Source organism: Ursus americanus, chromosome 26, assembly GCF_024610735.1.
Source record: "Ursus americanus isolate L20-20 chromosome 26, mUrsAme1.1.p, whole genome shotgun sequence".
NCBI lineage: Eukaryota > Metazoa > Chordata > Mammalia > Carnivora > Ursidae > Ursus > Ursus americanus.
The window spans coordinates 43288629-43304511 of record NC_142152.1 but is presented as its reverse complement, the minus strand read 5'-3'; the positions used below and the strand labels follow the sequence as shown (position 1 = coordinate 43304511).

At 48.5% G+C, this 15883-nt stretch overlaps 1 protein-coding gene across 4 annotated transcripts in view; it reads left to right on the top strand.

Annotated features, from left to right (window-relative positions):
• CDC42BPB (CDC42 binding protein kinase beta) overlaps window positions 1-15883 on the top strand; it is a 102245-nt gene that overhangs the window by 34917 nt on the left and 51445 nt on the right. For all 4 annotated transcript variants that reach the window (XR_015721897.1, XR_015721898.1, XM_087856238.1 and 1 more), the window contains exons 2-3: window positions 6718-6809; window positions 13637-13720. Coding sequence is in view for 2 of the 4 variants with exons in the window: in XM_087856238.1 (XP_087712364.1) it covers window positions 6718-6809; window positions 13637-13720 (176 nt within the window). In the remaining 2 variants the exon portion in view is untranslated. The remainder of the gene's footprint in view (window positions 1-6717; window positions 6810-13636; window positions 13721-15883) is intronic.

Genomic DNA, 15883 nt, shown 5'->3' with positions numbered 1-15883 from the left:
TCCGAAGTGATGCTTTTTTGAAAGTATGAAACAGCAGTAGGATTTTACAAGGTTGGTCTCTTCGCTGTCTTGGGCTCCGCAGCGGAAACTGTGGAATACTTTGACTCCACCGCTCCATCGTTGCTCCCTCCCCCACCGAAGCCCGCTCATCCCTGGGTCTGTCTGCTGTGAGTCGGTGGCACCCATCCACGTGGACAGTCCCCCGAGTCTCCTCTGCTTCACCCCACATCGCAGATCATTGCACTTCGGGAGCCTAACCCGGGCGCGGCCTTTTCCTCCTTGTGTCCAGGGACCACGTCACTGTCATTGTCATTGTGGGCCTCGAAGCCACCGTTGCTGTCTCCTGTGGGGAGGCAGCATCCTCTGCTCTCTCTACTTCCACTCCTTCTCCCTACAGCCTGTTTTCCAGATCGTGAGAGAGAATCTTTAAAAAGATGTTTAAAAATTTTTTTGAAACATGTTCAAACTCAGAGAAAAGTTGCAAATAACAAGCAGTACACAGAAGTGCCCCCAACTCTTTGAGGGTGAGTTGCTCTTCCAAGCCCACGGAAGGGCCACCAGCCCGCTGATATTCCCCTCCGTGGCACCCGGGCCTGCACAGAGCCACACGCTGCCCCTCCTCGGCCTGGCCGGGCCCTTCAGTTCCCTTCCGTGTGAACTGTTCCTCAGTCTTGCCTTGACTTTCATTACCCTAAAATTTTTGAACATTGTGGGCTGCTTTGTAGAATGTTCCTTTAATTTAGGCTTACCTCCTGTTTCCTCATGATTAGATTCAGGTTATGTAACTTTGGCAGGAAAATACAGAAGCGACGCTGCCTTTCCTCACTATGCCCTGTTGGGTGACGGCACAATTGCACTTTGCCACATAATGGTGACCACGTTCACTTCACTGGCTTGACTTAGGTACGAATGTCTGCCAGACGTCACTGGAAAGCCACTTGTTTCCCTTTGGCACTGAGATCTGTTTCGTTTGGATGTGCTTTGAAACTATATAAGTATCTCATTTCTCATCAGAGTTTTTAGATTTATGAATATCAGTGTGGACTCCTGGCGTCCTGTTTCGTTTGCACAGCCTGCGACGGTCGGCGTCTGCTTTGATTAACCATTTCTCTTGGACCATGGCTTTCCTTTCTGGCACAAGGTGTCCCAGCCTGGGCTCTGGAGTGGCTCAAGGAGCCTGGATCTTCTGCAGGAGACCAGGCGCTCCATGTGCTTGTGGCTGGGGTGTTGCTGCCCCCAGGCCCTCTCTGTGGGTGGAGCGAGGTCGCAGTGGATGTACGCAGCCATTTATGTCTGTGTTTTGATAGCTCTGTACGTTGAAAATCAAGAGGTCACACTGATGCCTCCGATTCTAGTCCAGTACTGCACGATTCGTAACTTATTCACAGCTCCCTTCTCTGACGGTGAGGAACCAGGCTCCCCTTTCCTGAGTCTGTTTACTTATTTGATCCGTCCTCCTGTATAGAACAGATCTCCCCTCCCTGTTCACCCTGTTCGTTTCCCTGCAGGGACATCCTCCTGACCTCAGCATCTCCCCGGTTGGGCTCTGACCTGGCTCCCTGTTGTGCTCTGCCTAAAGGGTGCTAGTAGGAGACTAGAGGGGGCGGAAGAGGCAGAAGGGACTGGGGACTTCCTGCCTGCTCCTCTTCCCTTGAGTGGTGCCCTTGGGAACCCTTCTTTCTCCTGCCCAGAGTGCCTGCTAGCAGTAGGCTGCTGGTCCCAGGTGGGCCTTCTCCCACACTTGGGGAGACCCCAGCATCAGCTGGCCTTGGCTCCCTCGCAGCTCCCTGGCTCCCAGCCCATGGGATCCACCTTTCAGCTTAGAGACCCCAGTACCAGCGGTAGCAGCCCACCCTCAGCTCAACGGAGCCCTTTGCCGGGGTTTCCAAAATTCCAGCATCTTGCCTCGGTTCCCCTGATCCTTTGGGCAGTAGAGTTGCTTCCTGTGTCTTCTGTCTCTGTGGTAAGTTCCCTTCCTGTTTTTTAGTTACCTTGTTAACAGTTTTTTATGTTAGATTTTCTTATTCATATAACAGCGTGTTTTCTGTCTCTTGACTCTACAGTCCGGATGGCGGGTCACCCTGTTTTTGTATTGATACTGATTGACAGCCCATTTGAAATGTCACCCTTTCTGCTTTTCACCTGTTAAGTCCTGTCCGATCAGTGTGATTTCATGGCCCCTTACACCTGTGTGCTTATTAGCAGGGTGGTCTGCTGCTACCGTGTGATTCTCTATTCTGGTTTTAGTTAATGCAGTCTTAGTAATTTTTACACACCAGTGTCATATTTTTACTGTCCTCAGAACTGCTGGATATTGTTTCAAGTGTTCATCTCTGTTTCCATGGTTTTTCCCTTTTATCTGACTGGCCCTGATGAACCCGTGTCCATCCATTTCAGGGAAATCTGTGCAGAACTGTGTACAAGGCAAAAAAGGCAACAAAATTCTTCTATCAAAGAGTAGGAGGGGGCGCCTGGGTGGCTCAGTGGGCTAAGTGTCTGCCTTTGGCTCAGGTCACAATCCCCCGAAGCCCACGTCCATCTGCTTCTCCCTCTCCCCCCTACTCTCTCTCACTTACTCTCTCAAATAAGTAAATACAGTCTTTAAAAAAAAAAAGGAAACTTGATGAGGAAGGTAAGTAAGATGATTGATGTGGAAAGAGCAGAGACAGAGGGATTAGGGCATGTGGGTGGCAGCCTTGCCACGAGGCCCTTTCACCTACCTTGGTGTCATTGTTAGTGGGCCCCTGACGTGGGCAGGCAAGGTGTTTTGCCCATTTTATGGGTGAGGAAAGTTAATCACAGAGGACGACATGACTTCCCTAGGATGGCCGACTACCAGCTGGTGCACTTGGGGCCCGAGTCTCCTGGTGTGAGGAGTCTCCTGGTGCGAGGCCGAGGCCGGAGCTCTCCCCACCCCCGCAGACTGGGCCACTTATATACGCAGAGATGGTTGGAGGGGGGAGAGTAACCCTTCACGCTCCAGCAGCAGGCGCCAACAACAAAGGACAGGTTAATGACTTTGAAAAGCCATTTAGCAAAAAGCAGGATTGAATACCAGATCTGGAAAGAGTTGATAACTTTCTAAGCCTTCTTCTTCTTCTTTTTTTTTTTTTTTAAAGATTTTATTTAGTTATTTGACAGAGAGAGGCAGCCAGCAAGAGGGGGAGCACAGGCAGGGGGAGTGGGAGAGGAAGAAGCAGGCTCCCAGCGGAGGAGCCCGATGCGGGGCTCGATCCCAGGACTCTGGGATCACGACCTGAGTCGAAGGCAGACGCTTAACGACTGAGCCACCCAGGCGCCCATCTAAGCCTTAATAGTAAAGTGACAAAGGAGGAATGAATCAATTCGGTTTTATTAAAAATACTTTTATTAAAAGTAATAATTTCTATACAATAATATAATTAAGATGAAAAGCGGGAACATAATGGAGGTGTGGTATTTACAGGAATGAAGTCTGACAAAGAATAAAGCACCAGGCAGTTGGTTAACAAGATTAAGATGTGATTAGCAAGCAAATGGGATGAGTGGATCATCCGTGTAATAGGGCAAACAGCTGGCTTCGCTGGGCCTCAGAGAACTGTGGGTTTCAAAGGCAGGTGAGACATCCTCCTACGGTGTTGGGGCAGGAGTGGTGACTCAGGAGATAGTTTGGAGGCAGATTAGGAGCTGTAGAAAACAACAGTGTGCTTTGGAGAGTCCTGGAATTTCATCCTAAAAGTTATTTTAAAATAGTAAAACTTGTGTGCATGAAAATGTTCATCATGAAGTTACTCCCTGTAAGAAAATAGTTTCTATTTAATTATATTTATTTATTTGTCAGGGAGAGAGAGCACGAGCAGGGGGAGCTGGAGAGGAAGAGGGAGAAGCAGGTTCCCCGCAGAGCAAGGAGCCCCATGCGGGGCTCGATCCCAGGACCCCGAGATCATGACCTGAGCTGAAGGCAGATGCTTTACTGGCTAAGCCACCCAGGCATCCCAAGAAGATAATAGTTTTAAAAATGAAATGTTTAGGGGTGCCTAGGCAGCAGCTTAGTCAGTTAAGCGTCTGACTTCGGCTTGGTCGTGATCTCAGAGTCCTGGGATCGAGCCCCAGGTCACCGGGCACCGTGCTCAGCACTGAGTCAGCGTCTCCCTCTCCCTCTGCCCTTCCCAGTCTCGTGCATGCATACACTCTCTCTCTCAAATAAATAAAATCTTTTTGAAAATAATGAGGGGTGCCTGGGGGGCATGGTCGGTTAAGTGTCCAACTCTTGGTTTCAACTCAGGTTGTGATCTCAGAGTCGTGGGGTTGAGCCCGTGTCAGGCTCCGCGCTCAGCACAGAGTCTGCTTCGGATTCCCTCTCCCTCTGCCCCTCCTGCTCGTGTGCACTTTCTCTCCTCTCTCAAATAAATAAATCTTTAAAAAAAAAAAAATTTAACCTGTCTGTCCAACAGATGTACCATTTACAGTTGTTGGTGTGTCAACTTAGGAAATAGTATGCATCTGTTAAAATGATAATTGAGTACAGAGACATGAAATGTCCAAGAAAATAAAAGAATACAGAAGATATGAAACATGGACTGTGTCTACGAGCAAGATGGAATGGGGACATGGACAAATTAAAGTGACTCGTGGCATGATTCTGGGTGGAATTTTCTTTGATTTTCATGACTGTTGGTTTGTACAACAGGGGCTTCCACATTTGGTGAGTGGCCCGGGTATTTGTGGAAGAGTCCGGAGCGTTGCATTGTGCGTCTGCAGGCAGACGTCCTGCGGCGTGCGCTAGCCTGTGCCTGGTGGTGGAGTTTGTTCGTAGCTGGTCAGCGTGCTCTCCTTTCTGTAGCTCTCTCCTCTGGTGGTAAAACAGAACTGATCAGATTTGGGTTTTTTTCCTTTATTGTAGGAGGAATGGTACCATGTGGTTCCCCGAGAAGATACCAAGAGAGGTTGAGGTTTTTGGTGGCTTTTTGAAGTACATATTCCCATTTGGAGTTCTGGGAATGGTTATTTTGGGTGATATTTGAAAGAAATAAAGATGAGCCATGATGACCTTTCAAGTTGTAGGTCAAGGGTTTTCTTTAGCCTGGCCATTTTTTTTTTTTTTTTAAACCAGGCTCTATGTGTTCTGTTCCCCAATCTCTATGCCAATGGACATCTACACCAATAGTGGTAATAGTTCACTATCTGTAGGCACCGAGAACCTTCCGGTGCTCTGGCTTTTGTTACCGCCATCAGTGAACCATGGTGATCGAACCTTAGTGGTATCTATTAAGCCTCTAGTTAAAGAGGAAAACTGTAGCGTTAGATGAATAATATGGAGCTCAGTTAGAAGCCTAGAAAGTGTCAGATTGCAGGTTTTGTTTTGGCTTTTTTTGGAGATGATGGTAGGTGCAGGTGTAGTTGTAAGAAATAATACAGAAACAGCCCTTGTACACTTTGCCCAGTTTCCCCCAGTGGAAATGTTTCACAAAGCTAGTAGTGGAGAATTTGAAAAAAAGAACTGTATAGAATACAGGTTAGCATCAAATGGGGATTTAGGCCTGGAGGTGACTAATAAGAACAGGTGTGAGAGATGTGATTAACTAAATGGATGTCAGACCAAGGGCAGGACGGGTGGCGGTGGAGAGGGTGCTGCCCCTGGGGTGAACCGCGTGAATCTGTCCTTGTGCTGCCACTTGCTCTGTTCCTGGAAGCAAGTTACCCACACTCCGGAGTGGTTTCCATGAACTGGGGGGTGGTGTAACATAACTGAGCCCTCTTCTGCCCACAGTTCTGGAGGTCAGAAGTCCAAAGTCAAGGTGTGAGCAGGCTGTGCTCCCCTGGAGGCCCTTGGGAAGACTCCCTGTCTCTTCCAGCTTCTGGCGGCGGCAGCGTTCCTTGTCTTGTGACAGAATCGCTCCAGTTTCTGCCTCCATCTCCACGTGACTTTTTCTCTCTGCGTCCAAATTCCCTCATTTTAATAAGGACTCCAGTCCTACTGGATTTAGGGCCCATCTCATTCCTGTTTGTGACTTCACCTTAATTTGCAAAGACCCCACTTCCAAATAAGACCACGTTCCCAGGTTCTGGGTGGACACCATTGATTGGGGGGCGGGGCAGGGGGAGACATGACACTAATCAGCCCGGTACACTGTCCACAGAAACCTGGCTCAGTTTCCTCTTCCTAAAATTCAGAACATGTGAGTACCGTGGCAAGTGCTTCTCCCCATTTCTTACTGAGGTCACGGTTAGAGGTTCCACGCTATTAGCAAGGATGGTTACAATGTCCGGGAGCACTGCCCGCACTGTAAAGGTCGCCACCATTCTTGGAGAATGTCTCGTGTTTCCCCAGCTGCCCTGTGGCTGCACTGAGCTGACAGGTGGAGCCCAGCGCTCACTCACCTGGAGGATAGCTAGTTTTGTGGGCTGCAGTGGGCAGTCGCTGCGGGACAGCTGGGAATGGGCCCCACAGTTGCTTTCCCAGCGAGGTAGACCCTAGCTTTAGTGATTTTTACCGGGGGATCTTTGTGTGGCACTGTTTGTTAACAACAGAGAGTGATGTGTAGGCAGATGAGAAATACCTACATTAATTGAACATAAACACAGACTTTCCAAAACTTGCCAGATATTAAACATTTAAAAAGTAAATTTTTTCCTAAAAAAGCTGCGTGATTTAGTAGAATGCCCCCAGTCAATTGAATTTTTATGTAGTCTCAACTTTTTGAGTAAATTGTTGATTTCGCTTTTTTAAATTTGTAGCCAAACCATTTACACAACTGGTGAAGGAGATGCAACTTCATCGAGAAGACTTCGAAATAATTAAAGTGATCGGAAGAGGGGCTTTTGGAGAGGTAAGATCAACTGCACTGCGCTGACTGCCTGACGGCCAAAACAGCAACAGCTCCCATCCAGCATATTTAGGACCCCTTGCATTGCTCTGGGGAGGGGGTCATTATTGAGATGGTTGGGAGAGTGGTACTTGGTGGGCAGAGTCTAAAAGATAGAATTAAGAGAAAAGGAGAAACAGAAGCTTGTGACAGGTGAGTCGCCCTGAATATTGCTTTTTAGAGACAAGTCTATTAAAAATCCATTTGTTAATTGAAAAATGGCTCGGTGGTCCTTTTCTACAGAGTGCAAGGACGGCAAAGCAACAGCCCTTCTCCTCCTGGGCAGCTCGCCTGCCGTCAGTGCTCAGGCCGCTCACGAGCCCGGCTGCCCATGCTGGGGAGGGGGTCTGCGGCGCGCAGGGCCCTCCCAACCTCCGCTCGTCTCTGGCGTGCCGGCCTCACTGCCCTGGGCTGGACAGCCAAGCCCTGGAGGCCGTGGCCTCTGCCCCGAGTGCTGTTGTTGGTGTCGTGCCCCCGCCAGGGCTGAGGCTCAGGTTCCCGCAGCAGACCAGGGTCAGGTGGTTTTACAGTCAGTGCGGAAGAGCTGCACCTCTTAAACTTTGACATGGATTGACCCCTCTGCTTAGACTTTCCCTTTAGCTCTCCCGGGCTGGGGAAGCGCGTGTGTGTGTGTGCGCGCGCGCACGGAGGGGGTTCTGAGGAAAAATCCAGCGGTGACATGCTGTCCCACCATAGCAGCAGATGGGCTCTACCTGACAGCCCACCCGCCACGATGACAGTGCCACGAAATACGGTGTGGAGTTTGTTGGGCCAGGCATACGTTTTCCGTTGTGCACCGAGAAAGAGAGCAGAGCAGTGAGTTCACCAGGTAGCCTCTTGGCTCTGACATGTCTTCTCTGCGTGCTGAGTTGAAACAAGGCCTGTCATCTGTCTTAGGAAATATGTCAATAGTTTGGATGATTCTTCCGCTACAAGCACCTGATGGTGCGCCTACTTTATCAGCTTCAGTAGAATACACAGAAAGGAAGTACTCCTCCAAAAATGCTTTACAAATAGTCGAAGGAGAAAGCCCTGGTCTGCCTGAGCGAGTGTGGATGGTTGTCTGCCGTGCCCTTGTTTCTCCCTTGGAAACTGCTCTGGCCTCAGATCAGACCCCAGCCCCAGGTCCTCACACCTTGCTGTCCACCACCCCCACTGGCTTCACACCGCCTCTCCCTGGCCTGTCCCTAGGAGTATGTCTCAGCAAGCAGCAGCACCACAGGGAAAAAAGTGAGCTCTGCTCAGAAATAACACATCTTTGAGCTTAAGTAGGTTATGTGATGATGTAGGATCTGGTTTTGTTGTGTCGTGAGGAGAAAGAGAAGGCCTTTTGAAATTGACACCTGACTCAGGGCAGCGTATACTTTTGCTGATCATCTTCCTTGTACCACGACCTGGGCCAGGCTCTGGGTGCAGACACAAGCAAGGCCCAGGCCCTCACAGAGATCTGTGGCTACAGGCTGTAGCCATAGCAGAGGGTTCAGGAGGGGCAGGAAGACGCCCAAGGGCAGGAGAGAGAAAACGGAAGAACAGGAGACAGCAGTATTGTTCCCAAATACGTTAGTTAGTTTTAATGCCCTCCTCTGCCAGAGAACTTAATGCAAAACTCAGTTTTCTGAGTTTCAAAGAAGATGACCTGTATCACCTTTTAAGTTCTTCCCACACTAAGAGAAATCCACCCTTGCCCGGGCCTTTGCAAAGGCCTTGGATTCTCTGCCTTCCCTTTGCTCCTGTCCAGCCTTTAGCAGCCTGTGTAAGTCTCGCCCCCACCCTTGCGCCCCACCGCCGTGACTGGAATTTTGGATTCTTAATGGTGCTACCGTTACCTGGCACTCTGTGGTAATGAGGCATTATTGCCGTTGCCTCCCTAGGATATTCTTGTCATCACGTACCTGAAGTGTGCCCAATTTCAGTGCCAGTCAGTGCCGGTACTGAGCAGATCACAGAAATGAGGACTCTTACAATGTTGGGACCGTCTGTATGAAGAATATGTATGTTCTAACTGAGCTATTTTTTCCTAATGACATGCCAGGGGAGGGTAAGTGTCTGTGAGGGTCTGCAGTGGAGCCCGGGTATGTGGACCCATACCACTGAGACCACAGGACGTGCCGCTCAGGAGCCCCCTCCCAGAGAGTGATCAGTCCAGAACTCCCTCCACATCCCATGGCAGGAGCATATGAAACGTGGAGCTCAGAATTGCACCCACCCGCCACCACCACTCAGAGTTGAGAGAAACGTTTCTGGATGATTCTGTAAACAAGATTGGGAAAATTTGGGGTATTACCCTTTTCCTTGAGCACAATGGCTTTGGAAACACTTTCGGGATCGTGGGGACAGCTGGTCTGGGAAGTGCTTTCATCAGTGTGGGAGCACTGACACCTTCTAGCCCCCACCTGTATACCGCTCCACCAGAAAGATGACAGACTGAGACCTGTGGGCCCAGGGTGGCTTGTGCTGGAGCTGGACTTGAATCCCACCTGCCTGACCCAAAGCCCATGGGCTCAACCACTCAGCGCTGCTGTCTCTTATTCCCAGAATGACTTTTTAAAAAGAAACAAAGCTTTGAAAGCTTTGTTTAGAAACAATTTCAAAGTAACAGAACAGATGCATGAATAAAATGGTTCAAAGATCACCCTAGCCCTTTACCCAGATTGCCTTTTTTTAGTTAACATTTTGTCTCATTTGCTTTATCGTAGCGGCTATGCCCCCCCCCCCACCAGTGCGTATGTTAGTGTGTGATTCTTTCTGAAGGACAGAGAGTAATGTGCCTGCATCAAGCAAGGTGCTTCCCCTGATACTTCAGAGACTGTTTTCTCATGGGAGGTAGTCTTTTAAGTAGTCACAGTTCATGAATGTGCATTTTCCCTTAGCATACTTTTTGTCGGATCTGTCTTATACCAGTTTTGTCAGTTGACCAGTAACGTTCTCCACGGCCTTCTTTCTGGTCCCTCCAGACCAGACCTGGGCTGGCAGCAGGTGTCACACACAGATGGTCGTCAGGTCCCCACGCCCCCAAATCGTTTTCTAATGTTTTATAAAGTTATTATTTCAGTTTGTATTTCCTTATGGAAATGTCTGATTTTGGAGATACTTGTAGTACCATCATCACCTCATTTACACAGTTAAGACTGAGTTTTGGGCCAAGAAGAAGCTTCTGGTAAACTAAAGATTTTTACAAACTGTTTATTTTATAAGTTCTGCGATGGAGGAAGCTTGTGTAATATATGAGGTTTTTTTGTTTGTTTTTACATTTGTTTGACTCCTACATTTCACTTCTACATATTCCTGACTTGACAGGTGTTTTTCTGTGGACAGATACATTCTTTCTCCTTCTGGGTATTTATCAGATGCATTGGCGTGTTTCCTGGACATAGTCTGTGCCCTGGTGAGCCCTTCTGAAGAAGTAAGCTTCTGGTGAGCGTTCAGACTGCTCTGCATCTCGTTTTCAGCAAGATCTGGACTGTTCCTGAGGCTTGTAATCTTCCGAATTTCATTACTTTCCTCAAATGTTATCAGCTCCACCATTTCTTCCCAGTTAGACCACGTCTATAGTTAATCCTGTGCAGTGTTTTTCCTCCCTGTTTCGCCCACCTGGCAGCCACCACATTGTTCTCTGCATCTGTGCGTCTGTTTCTGTTTTGTTCTATTCTTTAGATTGTACATGTAAAGGAAATCATATGGTATTTGTCTTTCTGTGACCGACTGACTTCACTTAGCATAATACTCTCCAGCTCCATCCGTGTTGTTGCAAATGGCAAGACGTCATTCTTTATATGGCTGAGTAGTGTTACGTTGTGTATGTGCCATCCCTTCTTCATCCGTTCCTCTGTTGACGGACGCTTGGCTTATTTCCGTATCTTGGCTGTTATAATAAACATAGGAGCGCTTCTGTCTCTTAGAATTAGTGTTTTCATTTTCTTTGGATAAATACCCAGAAGTGGAATTGCTGGATTTGAATGGTAGTTATATTTTTTTTTTTTTTTTGAGGAACCTCCATACTGTTTTCCAGAGTGGCTGCACCAGTTTGCGTTCCCACCGACAGTGCACGAGGGTTCCCCGTCCTCCCACATCCTTGCTGACACTTATTTTTTCTTGTCTTTTTGATAATAACATTCTGACAGGTGTGAGGTGGTGTCTCATTGTGGTTTTGATTTGCATTTCTCTGATGATGAGTGATGTTGAGCCTCTTTTCATGTGTCTGTTGGCCAACTGAATGTCTTCCTTGGAGAAATGTCTGCTTCAGTTTTCTGGCTATTTTTTAAATTGGATTGTTTGGTTTTTTTATATTGAGTTGTGTATGATCATTATATATTTTAGATGTTAACCCCTTATGGGACATATCATTTGCAAATATCTTCTCCCATTCAGTAGGCTGCCTCTTTGTTTTGTTGATGGTTTCCTTCATTGTGCAGAAGCTTTTTGGTTTGATGTAGTCTTAATAGTTTTGTTTCCCTTACCTGGGGAGAGAGATCCAGAAAAATATTGCTAAGACTGATGTCCAAGAGATTACTGCCTATGTTTTCTTTTAGGATTTTTATGGTTTCAGGTGCTATATTTAAGTCTTTTTTTTTTTTTAAGATTTTATTTATTTATTTGCCAGAGATAGAGACAGCCAGCGAGAGAGGGAACACAAGCAGGGGGAGTGGGAGAGGAAGAAGCAGGCTCCCAGCCGAGGAGCCTGATGTGGGGCTTGATCCCATAACGCCGGGATCACGCCCTGAGCCGAAGGCAGACGCTTAACCGCTGTGCCACCCAGGCGCCCCTATATTTAAGTCTTTAATCCATTTCGAGTTTATTTTTGTGTTTGTGTATGGTGTAAGAAAATGGTCCAGTTTCATTCTTTTGAATGTGCCTGTCCAGTTTTCCCAGCACCATTTGTTGAATAGACGGTCTTTTCCTTATCGCTTATTCTTGCCTCCTTTGTCGAAGGTTAGTTAATTTTATAAGCATGAGTTTATCTCTGGACTCTTGTTTTGCTCCATTGGTCTGTGTGTCGTCTTTGTGCCAGGACGTGGTGTTTTGACCACTACAGCTTCGTAGGATAGTGTGAAATCAGGGCATGTGATGCCTCCAGCTTTGTTCTTTCTCAAGGTGGCTTTGGCTCTCAGGGGTCTTTGGTGTTCCACACAAATTTGAGGATTATTTGTTCTAATTCTGTGAAAAATACCATTGATATTTTGATACGGATTGCATTATAGTAGCTTTTCTTTTTTTAACACTAATAGTTCACCTATTGATTGTAGCTGGTTCCCAAGAAGAAATTGACACTCCTGATGAGATGACAGACCACATGCCCAGAGTTGTTGTTGTTAGACATGTTGGGGAGCTCACAGACCTTCTATTCAGACCCTCTCTGTTCTCTGTGCAGAGCTGTAGTGAGCTTGGTCAGTGAATCTAAGGCCATGGCTAAGACACAGCAACTTGAATAGGTGTGGTGTGCTGAGTGGGGCCACCACAGTGAGCGCCAGGCTGGCAGTGAGAGGGATGACCAAGGGAGGTGACCGGAGGACAGTGTCATTCCACAGGGTCCACACGGTGGGCAGAGGGAGCCTGGCTGCAAGTCACGTAGTGTGGGAGGCGCCCGCGACGCTCAGCAGGCTCTGGGGTTCCTTCAGGGTGTGTTTGTTGTGGACCCCCTGCTCCCCCCCCGCCCCGCCAGTCATCAGGCCCATGGAAGGTAACATTTAATTGTGACTGTCTTTATAAGGTAATGCTCACATGCATGCGTTCGAGGGTGAGCCTCTGCCACTTCTTAGCATGTTGTTTCAACCTCCCAGCCTCGGATTCCGTATCTGTAAAATGTGGCTGTAAACACAGCAGCCATGGAGGGTCGTGGTGAGGGTCACCCAAGACGGTGCAGGCAAATTACTCAGCACGGTCCAGCGTGGGGAGAGTGCCCAGGGCATGTGAGCTTGTATGCTTACTTTGATGGTGTTATTGTTTAGAAAGCCAGGAAGTAAATAATTCAGTTGATACGTGCTGTGTGGCTGCCTGCCTTGGCAGCGGAAAGGTACAGCCAATAGGTAAGCAGCTTACGGTTCTGTGATGGAGACTTAGTGATGCAAGAGCTCATCTGAGATTTGGTGGGGGTCAGGAAATCCAGTGGGACTTCTTGGAAGAGGTGGCATTTGAGTTGTACCTTGAAGAATGTGGCTGACAGCGAACATGCTGTGTGCCTAACACCATTCTGAGCACATTTAAGCATATTGGCTCATTTTATCCTCATAGCAGTCCTAAGTCAGTACTGCTATTACCCCTTTTCTAGTTGTAGAAACCCAAAGAAGAGAATTTGCCCAAGTCACACTCCAGAGCCCATGTGGGTACTCATCACCTCTTAAAGATCTCAGGGGCAAGAGCTGGCACATGCAGAGGCTGGCGGTGGGAGTGCGAGAGAGGAGTGAGCACTAGTGGGGCGGGTAGAAACACTTTGGGGACGGAGCCGTCGGACACGGGGAGGAAGACTTGGGAGTAGTGAGTGGATTTTTAAAGTTTTTCTGATGAGAATCCCAGGCATGCACCAAAGAAGACAGCGAACCCCCTGTGTGCACATGGCTTACCACGGGGGGTTTTGAGCTGAACGAGTGAGGTGCCAGGTGCAGCGTGGCTAACATCAAGTCTGATGCTTAAAAGGGCAAATCTTTGTTCACATAAAAAACTCTTCTTTCCTCAGCAGCTCATTTTCCAGCATTTCATTTCCCCCAGGCAATTAAGATTTCACTGTAGTTATATGACAAGGTGTGGCCTTTTGTTCCATTAACTACAGTTTTGTTAAACCCCTGTTTGTATTCCAGGTTGCTGTTGTCAAAATGAAGAACACTGAACGGATCTATGCCATGAAAATCCTCAACAAGTGGGAAATGCTTAAAAGAGCAGAGGTAAGTGCGAGTGATGACTAGTCAACAGGTGAACGGGGGCTTATGTGAGAGGAGAAGGGCCACGAAGCCACGTGGGGTCTGGACCACAGCCCTTCCAGATCTGGGCCTCCCTTCCTGACCAAACTGAACTGCTTTTTGTCGCCACGACGCCAGCGCCGTCCTGGCGCGCGCTCCGTTCTGCCCTGCTGTCCGCTGCACTGCGGAGCCCTTCCCCCGCGAGGGCTGTTTACTGCAAGGGCACATTAAAGCCATCACGGAAATTTTAGGCATTTATTGCAGTTATGCCTCATGCGCAAAAGGCATTATTGAATTTGGAGCCTACTTAAGTCCAGAAATGTCTTTGATACTCGCTCCTAGAAGGAGGATGGAGATCGTAAGTAGAAGTAGACGCTGACCGCTTGGCGGTTTCAGATGTGTTTTTCCTGAGCCCTGTGTCTGTGTCTGGGGTGGCTGTCTCACGCTCCCTGCCCCTGACGGAGACAGGTGAGGCTGCGGAGCGAGCCCGAGCTTTCCCCCGTGCTGTCCAGACTCGCCCCCTAGTCTGCCTCACCAGCCTGTGAGGCTGTGCTGCTCCGCTTCACGTCGGGGAGCCGAGCACCCTTCCTTTCCCGGGCTCCGTCATTTACGTGTGTCCTCTCGCCGGACTACCCCAGGCACAGTGCCCTCCGCGCACCTGTGGCAGAGGTCCAGCCTCGCCCGTTCCACCGTCCTCGCCACCCCTGCGGCGTCCCAGCTGTGAAGCAGGCTCACCCTGGGCCCGCACGCTCCTAGGATTGGCCGCCTCCTGCTTTGAGAACTCCTTCCCTGGTCCTGTCACTCTGAGCCTTCCTTGTAATTTAGGCGGCCCTTCCTCCTGCGTTCTGTGGTTCTTACCTGGGGCGATGGTGCCCCCTTGGGCAAATAGCAGCACACATGTTTATCCTGGTCCGATCACTCTCCTGAGCGCAGGGTGTCATTAACTAGGTGGGTGGGCGTTCTCACTCAGCATCTTGAGTTCATCATGTCTGCCATTGACAGCTTGTTCTGTCCCGTGTGTACCGCTCCTCTTTCCTGACGTGCGCCCAGCGCTAGGCCTCATGCCTAGATTGCTCCCTGAAAGCATCACCACTCGTGCAGTCACCTGGGTTCCAAATGGCGGTGGCCCGTGGCTCTGCCGTGGCCCCACTGGTCTCTACTCCTCACCCTCACGTTGTCTTCCTCATCTGGCACCCCAGCAGCCCTCGTGCGCGGCACCACTGGTGCTCTGGTCGTCACGGGAACATTGCCGAAGTGACTCTTCTGTGGGAACACAATAGGTAGTGTTACATAGAAGTTTGGGGGAAGAATCAGCATTTGGGGGACTAAATGCTAGTAGCAAATTCATTCAAGTTTACATTTTTATAGGAGAGAGAAGTCTCAAGATTAGGGAGGGGTGATTCTCACCCTTTCATACTAGTTAGTATTTACCCAAATGGCATGGTGAGTACATTTTAAAATTATGGAATTTTGAAACTTAAATCTGGTTAGAATCCTGTCTAATTGGCATACTCTGCAAAGCCCAAGAATTATTGTGATTATATATGATTTATGATGATAATTATGATGATTATCTCAGAATACATGTAATGGGATATATGTGTGTGTGATATGTATAAAAACATAATATTGATATAAAATGTTGGTTAAAATAATTCATTTTTTTATCTTATTTAAGCTTATTTTGAACATTAAATTTTATATTAACTTTTAAAAATCTTTAAAAGCATGTAGTCAACAAGAGAAGACAGAGAAGTTGCAAAGCCATGTGAATTCGTAACCTGTGGATCGTGCCGGGCTTTTAGCTCATCTGTTTTGCTCATTAAGAAAAAAAAAGTCCCAGGGCACCTGGGTGGCTCAGTTGTTAAGCGTCTGCCTTCGGCTCAGGGCCTGATCCCAGGGTCCTGGGATCAAGCCCCACGTAGGGCTCCCTGTTCAGCAGGAAGCCTGCTTCTCCCTCTCTCTCTGCTTGTGTTCCCTCTCTCACTGTGTCTCTGTCAAATAAAATCTTTAAAAAAAAAAAGAGGGGCGCCTGGGTGGCACAACGGTTAAGCGTCTGCCTTCGGCTCAGGGCGTGATCCCAGCATTGTGGGATCGAGCCCCACATCAGGCTCCTCTGCTATGAGCCTGCTTCTTCCTCTCCCACTC